Raw genomic sequence first — 11,145 nt, 5'->3', positions numbered from 1 at the left:
CGTGGGTAGCTGGCGGGTGTCAGCCGACCCTGCCCTCTAGCTACCCCGGTGCTGGTCCGGCTGGATGAGGCCTGTGGCCCTACTCAGGCCGGTTTCTGCTTCCCTAACTAATGCAGTCTCAGGTCCCACGCCGGGAATTCTTAAATATGTGTTTGTTTAACTTTTTAGCTTAAAAAAAGATACATCAAGGGCCATATATATATATATTTTCAGCTCTACATTTAGTATCCGTGGATTTTTCCATCTGTCAGTTATACCTAAATTTAAAAGAAATTGTATGTCACTGTTCTGCCAACCCTGATGATAAACCAAGTAGCAGTAGAGTAACTGTTTTTTGTTTTGTTTTGTTTTGTTTTGTTTTGTTTTGTTTTTTTGGTTTTTCGAGACAGAGTTTCTCTGTATAGCCCTGGCTGTCCTGGAGCTCACTTTGTAGACCAGGCTGGCCTCGAACTCAGAAATCCACCTGCCTCTGCCTCCCAAGTGCTGGGATTAAAGTAGGACTAAAGGCGTGCGCCACCACCACCCGGCATAGAGTAACTTTCTGTTTGATGCTCAACCTCTAAATGTATGCCTTTCATTGTCTAAACATCTAGAGATTAGAATTTATCATTTTTACTCTATCTTGTCTAATCATGATTATTTCAAAATAGTGCATCTGCTGATGTTAACACAGACATTGTACTTCAAGGATTCTTTCTTGCTTCCCCATCCTAACATAATTTCTCAGGAAACTTAAAATAGGTGCTATCTGGGAATAACAAGAGAAAAGACATAGACGATGATCTTATATTAAGACATAGTGAAGAATGGTAAGCTGAATCCTTCACTGTTCCTTTGGCATTCAGCCCTTGGGACACATACAGTGTGTCCCAAAATCCCCTCAGGAAGCAACAGACCTCAAGCAGTTGCATCTGTAAGCTGGCATTTCTGTGGCATCAAAATACAGCGTTCTGAAAAGTCTCTCACTTTCTCTCCTTTCAATGAAGGAGGAATCTACTGAGGAAGAAAGAGAACAGGAGGAGGCGGCTGCTCTCAAAATCCAGTCCCTCTTCCGGGGACACGTGGCTAGAGAAGAGGTAAAGAAGATGAAGTCAGATAAGAATGAAAATCTGAAAGAAGAGGCAGACAATTGAGACCACAGGTTTTACCCCCCGAAACATGAAAAGTAATCCAAATCCATCAGTGTTGTGGTTGTCTTTTCTTCTTCAGTAAGGAAGATGTGATGTTGTGGAATAACATTGGTTGCTGTTGTGGAAATCTGTCACGAGTGTTTGTTTAGTAAGCATGCCACTGACACACACCCCTTGAAGATTTCCCTGGGAACAGGAGGATTGGTATACTTGTCCCAAGCCTGTCTATAAACGCCTCTGAACTCAGCATCTGAACAGAAGTGGCTAAGGCTTCAGAGACCTTGGGTTGTATGGTCTAAAAGCTAACAAGTAAAGCCTCTCTAGCCCACCCCTGGAAACTGGAAACTGAGCTTTAAGCCATGTTTCTCTTCTGTGGTAACAGGGTTTTCTTTTTTCCTTTTTTTTTTTCCTCCTGGTGATGGTGGTAGTGGTGAACCCCAGGGCTCTGACTGAGCTATATACCATGCCCTAAGCTTTTTAATAGTTTGAATTATTATAAAGATAAGTACAGATCCGGCCTTCCTGTAAATTGTACCCACTGGTGTTCACTTGTCATAAGCAATCATTCATTGAAAATGTACTGAACACCATTTATATACTGAATTAATAGCAAACATTTGCTGCTTTGATCACACAGCTTACTGTCATTTTGTCTTCTTGAGACAATGTAACCCATTATGTATCTCTTCTTAAAAGTCTCTGTTGATGATTACTATTCCTCTCCAACCATTAGACATATTAGAGGGCCATCAGGCCCTCTAAACCCAATCACTGGGCTCCTTTTTAATCTTTACCTGCCCATGTCATCCAGTCTTATGACTTTATAAGCCATCTCCACATGATTGCCAGAACTTGCTTCTCTCCAGCTCTAACCTTGTATAGCCAGCTGCCTATTAACATTCCCATTGGGATGTTTATTGGTTTCTCAAAATGAAATTTCCCAAACAAATTCTGATATTGCCCTTGCCATCTGCAGTTCTCTTGGTGTTTCTCATCTCAGAAAATACAATAGTGTTCTATGCGGTCCAGGGAATGATCTATGATAGCCATACTTTCAGTTTTGAATGAGTGAGTTTATTGAGTATATAGTGTGTCTAAAGTAAAAGAAAAAAATAAATAAATAGTAAGGCATGTGTGATGATGAATGGATGGATAGATAGATAGATAGATAGATAGATAGATAGATAGATAGATAGATAGATAGATAGAATTTGATGCTGAAAACACTCAGCAGAAATCAACTGGTAAAGCCCATTAAGGCAGCCAGCTGGAGTTCCTGGTAGAGTCCTGGCAAGAGCAGTGTCCTTTCTGGTGAGTCTTCTAAATAAAAGAACAAATAGCAACATATATAGATGACATAATCAAATCAGACATTCACTATCCAGCAAAAACTGATTAGAGAAATTGAGGCTGTCAGTTGGAGTTTCCAGTTGAGGTCCCTGTCCATAGATGACATTCCCATGGCTGAACCTCTGGCTTCTCCTTATATAGTGGAAAAAAAGAATAAACAGTAGTAACATTTGTTGGAGATAGTTGACCTTCTAGCTAGCTAGCTCCAAGGGAAAGGTTTTACTCCTGGGTGGTTTTGGGATTCTCTTCTCTCTGTGTCACTGGGTTATGGGGCAGCCTATCTTCAGAGAAGTGGCCTAGGAAGGAAACTTATTTCTGTTTTGTTTTTTGGTTTGGGGGGGGGGTTCTTACCATGTAGCTCTAGCTGGCCTTGGAACTCACAGAATCTGCCAGCTTCTACCTCTGGAGTGCTAGGAACAAAAGTGTGTGCCACTACATCCAGTTTGGAGGACACTTAAAAAGAACTCTTTATTGATTCTGAATTTCACATCATGAACCCCAGTCTCACTCATCTCCCTGGCCTTCGTATTTGCCCTCTGCCTTTGGAACCTCCATCCGCCCCACAAAAAAAAATTTAATTAAAAAATTTTAAAAAACAATAAAAACACATCTCTCCATGGAAAGTGCAATATGTCACAGTGTGTCACACAGCATATCCTTTTGTCCACACATCTTTAATTGCAAATATTCACTGTAACGTGTCATTGGTCTGATCGGATGTCTCTTGCTTTTGCTACAGTATCAATACAGGATCCTCACCAGGACTCCTCTCCATATCACATTGTTGCCCTGTGTCATGGAGACCCTCAGCTTTAGATCTGCAGGACTGGCCCCTTTACAAGCTCCAGCAGTTCTTAGATTGGGTAGATGTTGAGGTGGACCAACTCAAAGACCTGGATCTGGACCTGAACGATAACTGAGTGGGTCAACCTGACAGCTCTCCTGCACCCACACCTCAGGGTGAGCTCTCCAGCACTACCCCAGCTAATTTACCCAAGTGCCACAGTCAGCAAGGGACAGAGTCACTCTCAGGGCAGTTCACCATTTTCCCACCACCAGGGGCAGTTCTACATGTTGCCTAGATGAGGTGTGGAGATGTGGGGAGTGAGAGTGGGGGGAAGGTGGGCTCTCTGAATGTTGCAGCTGGTAAGGGACAAGGCCATATCTCCTGCACTCATGACCCCAGGACCAGCTCTCCAGCCTGCCACAGGTAGTGAGGTGTAGGGTGGAGTATCTTTCCCACACCCATACCACCTCATGGCAGATAATGGGTGGGGCCAGCTCTCCCTGTACCATAATCAGTGAGAGGCAGGGACAGCTTTACACGGCCCTAAGACCTCAACATGATCTCAGGCAGTGGCCCTGACAGGGGATGTCTACCTGGTCTTTGGTGGTGACATGAGCCATGGACATCAATACAGACCCCTGTATCTACATGGCCATGGACCCAGACATGGCTCCCAGCTGGCAGTGCAGGCCAAGACTTTACCATGGCCTCAGGTAGTAGGGTGGCTACTCACATCGGGCTATTCATCTTTATCTCTCATCTTGGAGATGAAACTTTAAGGCGAAAATGTCTGTAAATGAAGGGTGGGGCAGATCAGCGTTCAATGTTAGCTACTCAGTGATTTGAAACAACACATGATAACTTATTAATATAACTACATAGCAAATAGCCACTCCATTCTTCCATTTTTCCAGGCCCAGATGTCCAGATCCTTAATTCATCACTTTCTCTCCCATCAAATGTATCCTCTACCTATTAAATCTACCCAGGAGCTCACAATCTCACCACGTTCACGGTAGCACATCATCTTTCTTGTGAAGTGCTGCAGGAGCCTTAATGTCGAGGCATATTGCATGCTCTAATCTCAGAGTCACCTGCAGTGCTTCTGCTGAAAAACACAACCCTACATACACCCTTCCCATGATGACCAACAGAAGCAAAAGCAGGAAGAGCAACAGGCAAATATCTCAGGGGTTTGCACTTGCCACTTGTGCTCATTCATTGACCAAAGGACTTGCCTATTTGCAGGCAGAGCAAAGGATTCTGTATGCAAAATAAGACATTCAGATAGGGATGAATGGGGACCAACTTATCCTGCTATGGTCTACTCTCGGTTATGATTACATCCTCCGCATGTGAAATACATTCATTCTTGATCCTAACCCCCGGAAAGTTCCATCAAAGCTTTGAAGTCTAGGAACTGATAATCTCTATCGGGTCCAGATCTATCTTTTCCTGATGTATAAACCTTTGAATTCAAAAGGCAAATAACAGTCGCAGTGATGAAATCCCACTGAGTAATAGGTTTCTAGGTAAAAGGTGGACTGTTTCATGAATAAATGCCTGGTCTGTCCTCTGGCCTGGATCTCATATTTTCCTTGGGTATTTGCAAAGGGCAGTGGGCTTTCTCAACCTGCTTCCTGTTTGTAGGAAGTTGAGGTCCCAGGAGGCTATTAACAACTCATATGGGATTTTCTGTCTTTTAGTTGATGGTAATACTTATTTTTAAATGCCTTCTGAGATTTATTATTTTTATTTTGTATGCATGAGTGTTTTGCCTGTGGTGTGTAATGTACCATGTGTGTACCTAATGTCTCCAAAGGTCAGAAGGGGATCAGATGCCCTGGAACTGGTGGTTGTGAGCTGCCGTGTAAGTGCTGGGCATGGAGCTGTGTCCTTTGCAGGAGCAGCAAGTTTCTTAACTGTTGTGACATCGCTCCAGCATACTTGTTGCTAATAAAGTTACTTTTAAAATTAGTGAAGTTTCTATGTAGTTATATTTATATGTATATGTATATTGTATGTATATCTGTAGTTAACTCTGTACTAAAAACTAGAACACCTTTTTTTTTCTTCCAAGATTTTCAAGAATGAAACCAAATTTGGATAGAGCCTTTAGAGCCCTTAACTATAGTATCTAACTAATCTCTCTGCTTCTTTTCTGTCTTAGAATTCTTCAAAAGAAAAGAAAAAAACTTCACACACACACACATTTAATTATGGAGTCCTAGAACAGTATGCCATCAGTAAGCAAGAGAACCAGGAAATCCAGTCATGTAATTCAGTCTGAATCTGAAGGTTCATGCGAACCAGATGCCAAATGTGTAATTCTCAGTCCAAGGCCAAAGGCCTGAAAAAGGGAAGGTATCTGTGGTGTAAGTCTTAGAGTTCAAGAGGTCTGAGCCCAAGAGCTACAGTATCTTAAGGCCAAAGGAAGGTAAATTACCCCAGCTCCGAAAAATGAAAATAAAAAATACATTCTTTCTCAGCATTTTCATCCTGCTGAAGCCCCCTGGTGAGGGAAAGCCTACCTTCTTTAGTATGATGACTTAAACACATAGTTACAGGAGACCTGAGTTTAGTTCCTAGCACTTACATCAAGCAGTTCACAACCAACTGTAAGTGTAATTTAAAAATAAACTTTAAATTTCTCGAGTGCAGAAAGAGCTGAGTAGTGAGTGTGTGCACGTGCACGCATCCCCTGTGGTTGAGATGAAACGAGCTGTTTCCACCACCTTGACTTTTCTGCTATGATGGATTGGAACCTGGAACTGGGAATCAAAATAAGCCCTCTTTTCCCTCAGTAGCTTTTTATCAGTATTTACCCTGGCAGCAGAAAAGAGAGCAGGCCACCTGCTACGTAAATTGTGCTACTAATGATACTTGCCATAAACAGGAAAGAGGACCAACAATACTTGGAGTTAGAAGAAAATGAAAAACCATGTGAAAGGGAGAAACTTACACTACTTAGAAACACACTGTAGGGACTGGAGAGATGGCTCAGTGGTTAAGAGCACTGACTGCTCTTCCAGAGGTCCAGAGTTCAATCCCCTGCAACCACATGGTAGATCACAACCATCTCTAATGTGATCTGATGCCCTCTTCCAGTGTGCCTGAAGACAGCTATAGTCTTCTCATATACATCTTTTAAAACACACACACACACACATATACACACTGTGTAGTTTGAAAGAAAATGGCCTCCACAGTCTCAGAGAGTGGCATTATGTGAAAGGACTAGAACACATGACCTTGTTGGATTGGTTTAACCTTGTTGAGGAAATGTGCCACTGGAAGTAGGTTTTGGGATTTCAGAAACCCAAACCAGGCCCAGCATCACTCTCTGTCCCTGCTGCCACCTGATCTGGATATAGAATTCTCAGCTTACCTCTTCAGTACCATGTCTGCCTGCATGCCACTGCACTTCCCACCATGATGACAATGGACTACGTCTCTGAATCTCTAAGCCAAACCTAATTAAATGCTTTATAAGAGTTGCCACGGTTGTGGTGTCTCTTCACCCTAGCTAAGACACACACACAAAAGTGTGCTCTGTAGAAAGAAAAGTTCGATGTTTGTCAACATGAATTTTTCAATAAATATTACTTTCAGTGTATAAAGAAAAGGAGTTACCATTATGGTCATGGAGCAATCCTTTTTTATAAATAAAACCAAGAATACCCTGGAGGGTCTTGTTCTTCTGAAGTGTTTTATAGAGCTTCATCAGTTAGTGTGTCTCTGACTCAGAAATGAATCAGGGTAAGTTCTGAACTGTTGCTACCATTCTGCTTCTGTTCATATTGTAGCATGCACTCTTTGTCTTAAAAAAAACTGAATAAGGATCTCCTACTTCTCCAGGTCAATTTCTATCAAATCAATTTAAATAGTAACATTTTTTTTTAAGTTTTGATTTTTTTCTCCATGAAATTATTCTCTTTTTTTTTGCAGGGTGGGGGTAGAATATGGGCTGTGGTTGGTTGGTTAGATGAATGGTTTGGGGGAGAATGTGGGCTGTGGTTGGTTGGTTAGATGAATGGTTTGTTTCTTTATTAGAATTGCAAAATCCCAAATAGTGATACTATAGAATGAATTACACCCAACCCCTATTGATCCATTAAAACCCTAATGGCCTGGATCATAGCATTTGGACATGAAATCTTTGGAAAATAATTAGAATGAACAATTCCATGAGGGCAGGGGCCTTCTTTTCTCCTTTGTTCCACTTGATGCCAGCTTCCAGACTATGAGCTACATACACTCCTTTATTAACCCTTATTAGGTGTTCTAAAAATAGAAAATGAACTAAGATATATCTGTCAGTGTCTGGAGACATTTTTGGTTAAAACAGCTCAGGACAGGGAAGAAGGTTTTAAATATCAGTAGCTAGGTGTACCACAACAAAAAATTATCCAGGCCAAATGTCTTTAGTATAAACGTGAAAACCCCCTGAATTATTAAAAATGCCATGTAGTTCCAAGGGAGAACAAGATTTAGGATAAAACTGATTGAGTAGAGAGTAGGGATAAAAGAAACATACCATCTCTGTTTAATGATTCTGTCAAAAAACATACTGAAATAAAAGCTGAAAAATCTTTGGACTTTGACTTATAGGTGCCAATCTCTTTATTTTAATAATTTTCAGTAATTTATAACAGACTGAAAACCCCTGTGCTGTCAAGTCCTAGGCAAAGAAACAGGAAAGTAGAAGATAGGGAGGGAAAGGAAAAGGGGGAAGATAGGAACTATCAGCTAGACAGAGCAGCTAGATCTGCATGTGCAGAGAAATGCAGCCAGCCACAGCCCACATAGGTCTACTGATTGGGACATACTAGATTGACAGAGATATATTAAGTCAGAACTTGTCCTAAAGGGAACATAGACATTCCCTAAAAGGACATACATTCACAAAATGAGCACAAAGGAAAGAGTCAGGGGCAAGGAAGACAGAAAAAAACAAAACAAAACAAAACAAACAAAACAACAACAAAACAAGAGCCATACAAACATTTGATAGGATCACATTAAAATTTGGCTTTCATGAGTTAAAAAGAGAAAACACCATAAGCAAGGTAGAAACAACAGAATAAGAAATATTTTCAATTCAAGCTACATTAAATTAACAAAGAGCTAGTGTACAAAATACAGACTCATACTCAGTATAAAGACTCCGTGGGAAGAGTGGACACTAAACTCAGGGTCCTGATTATGGTAGGAGAGGAACAAGAGAGAGCAGGATGGGGTCGACCACAGAAACACACACACACACACACACAGTTTTGCTTCTCTTTTTTAAAGGCTGATTATTTTTAATTTGGGACACGTATTGGTGAGGTATGGGCATGTGACCTTGAGTGTAGTCATATGCCTACATGGGCTAGAGGCATCCGATCCTGAATCATAGGAGGTTGTGAGCAACCCAGAGTGGGAGCTGGAAACCCAACTCTGACCTCAGCAAGAGCAGGAATAGCTCTTACAGACCGAGCTACCTCTCCAGCCCCTGTTTTATTTCTTGTAAATCAATCAATCAATCAATGGAGAGAAGCCTGGTACAGTGGCAAACCCCTGCAGTCCCAGCACTCCCAAAGGCCGAGGCTGGCAGAGTGTGTATTAGAGGACAACCTGATTCACTAAAGCCGTGCTGTGAATCAATGAGGCTGGGTGGGGAGAACATGAATTGTTCTAATTTCCATTCTTATCTGATACTTCCCATATGTTTTAGGAAGAAAAAGGCTAAGAATTCTTACAAGTCAATAAGAAGAAAAAAATAGAAAACTGAGCAAAATACAAGCACAGAAAACAAGGACCTAAATCTAGTGAGCTTATGGGAAAATGATGTTAAGGCTAACAAAGAAAATTATCAGTTCAGGCCAGGTATAAAGGGGTGTGCTGCTAATCCAGAACTCCAGAGGCTAAGACCTGATGATTACAAGTTCAAAGTCACCGTTGGCAGTATAGTGAGTTCAAGGCCAGCCTTAGATAAGTGAAACTTGATCTTGAGGTTCTCAGTGGTCAAGAGAACTTCCTGCACTTGGAAAGGACCCAGATTTGGTTCCAAGCACCCATATGGCAGCTCACAACCATCTATAACTCCAGTTTGAGGGCCTCTGATGGTCTGTTCTGGCTTCTGTAGACGCCACGTATGAACATGGTGGATATACATGCAAGAAAGCAAAAGAGTCATAAACATAAAAACATACCATTTTGTTTTGGATTGCTTTGGTTTTTCTTTTTTCTTTTCCTTTTTTTTTTTTTTTTGATATTTTCTTTATTTACATTTTCTTTATTTACATTTCAAATTTTATCCCCTTTCCAGGTCTCCCCTCTGAAAACCCCCTATCCCATGCCCCCTCCCCCTGCCTCTATGGGAATGCACTCCCACCCACCCACTCCCACCTTCCTACCCTGCTATTCCCCTACTCTGGGGCATAGAATTCCCTCAGACCCAAGGGCCTCTCCTCCCACTGATGCCCAACAAGGACATCCTCTGTCACATATGCTGCCGGAGCCATGGGTCCCTCCTTGTACTCTTTGGTTGGTGGTCCAGTCCCCGGGAGCTCAGGGAGGGGGGCTCTTGCTGGTTGACACTGCTGCTCCCCGCATGGGGCTGCAACCCCCTTAGCTCCTTTAGTCTCCTCTCTAACTCCTCCATTGGGGACCCCGAGCTCAGTCCAATGGTTGGCTTCAAGTATCTGCCTCTGTATTTGTCAGGCTCTACCAGAGCTTCTCACACAGTCGCCAAACCCAGACGCTATTGAGGATGCCGGGAAGTGCCTGCTAATGGGAGCCTGATATGGCTTTGGTTTCTCAAGGCAGGGTTTCCCTGTGTATCGCTTGGCTGCCCTGAAACTAACTCTGGAGAGCTGGCTGGCCGCAAACTCGGAGATCTGACTACCTCCACCTCCTGAGTGCTGGGATTAAAGACAAACAACAAACGTTTTAAAAAGAAACTCACTCTGAAAAAGAGTGAGATGTGGCCACAGCTCCCTTGTAGTGTACTTGATAAACTGTGTTTCCAAGGAAGATGGAAAGGTGGAAAAGGGAAAGTGTTATACAACGTTTCATGTACTGTTTGGAATTTTTTTTTTAATTTTTCCATAAATGGATGTCATGAACCAGAATGCACTTATTCTGCTCTTGGGAATGAGAATTGACGCACTTCTAATAACACTTATGACGAGCATCCTATGGGTGACTTAAGAACGCCAACTGCAACCAGATGCAGCTGGAGGAGGTATTTCACTGGGAACAGGCTTTGAGGTTTCAAAAGCCCGTGGTGTTCCCAGTTAGCTCTCTCTACCTCACACTTGTGGATCAAGATGTAAGCTCTCAGCTACTGCTCCAAAACCATGCCTGCCTACCTGCTGGCATGCTTCCCACCATGATGGTTACAGATTCTAGCCCTCTGGAACTGTGAGCCCCAAAGTGAGTTCCCTTGGCCATGGCATTTTGTCATAGCAACCGAAAAGTGACCAAAACAAACTCACTTTTTTTTTCTTTCACTTTTGAAAAACTGTGTGTGTGTGTGTGTGTGTGTGTGTGTGTGTGTATCTGTGTGCCTCATACTGCTGAGTGGAGGTCAAAAGATAGCCTGCAGGAATCTGTTTTCTCCTCCCACAATAAAGGGTTCCAGAGATTGAACTCAAATCATTAGACTTAGTACTTACTGGTACCTGGTACATCTCTCCTGCCCACAAGATACCACTTAGAAACAACGTGATTAGTTGGGAATCCACCTGGATTTGACTTGTCATCAATATTACCCAGATCATGATATCCCATTTCCCTATGTGAATACAACTGTTACTGCGATTCCCTCCCCCTCCCCTCTCCCTCTCCCCCTCCTCTCCTCCTCCTCTCCCCTCCTCTCCTCCTCCTCTC

General features: G+C 42.4%; 2 protein-coding genes across 3 annotated transcripts in view; one reads left to right on the top strand and one right to left on the bottom strand.

The window, feature by feature from the left end:
• Window positions 1–1,181, top strand: part of Spa17 (sperm autoantigenic protein 17) — a 10,957-nt gene extending 9,776 nt beyond the window's left edge. The window contains exon 5 of one of the 2 annotated variants that reach the window (XM_021172850.1): window positions 987–1,181. In XM_021172850.1, coding sequence (XP_021028509.1) covers window positions 987–1,133 — 147 coding nt within the window. In that variant the 3' untranslated portion in view covers window positions 1,134–1,181. The remainder of the gene's footprint in view (window positions 1–986) is intronic. The other variant, XM_021172851.2, reaches the window with a different exon arrangement.
• Window positions 1–11,145, bottom strand: part of Siae (sialic acid acetylesterase) — a 93,556-nt gene that overhangs the window by 45,207 nt on the left and 37,204 nt on the right. The window lies entirely within an intron of this gene.

Source organism: Mus caroli, chromosome 9 (assembly GCF_900094665.2).
Source record: "Mus caroli chromosome 9, CAROLI_EIJ_v1.1, whole genome shotgun sequence".
Lineage (NCBI taxonomy): Eukaryota > Metazoa > Chordata > Mammalia > Rodentia > Muridae > Mus > Mus caroli.
This window is presented reverse-complemented; position numbering and strand designations above follow the sequence as displayed.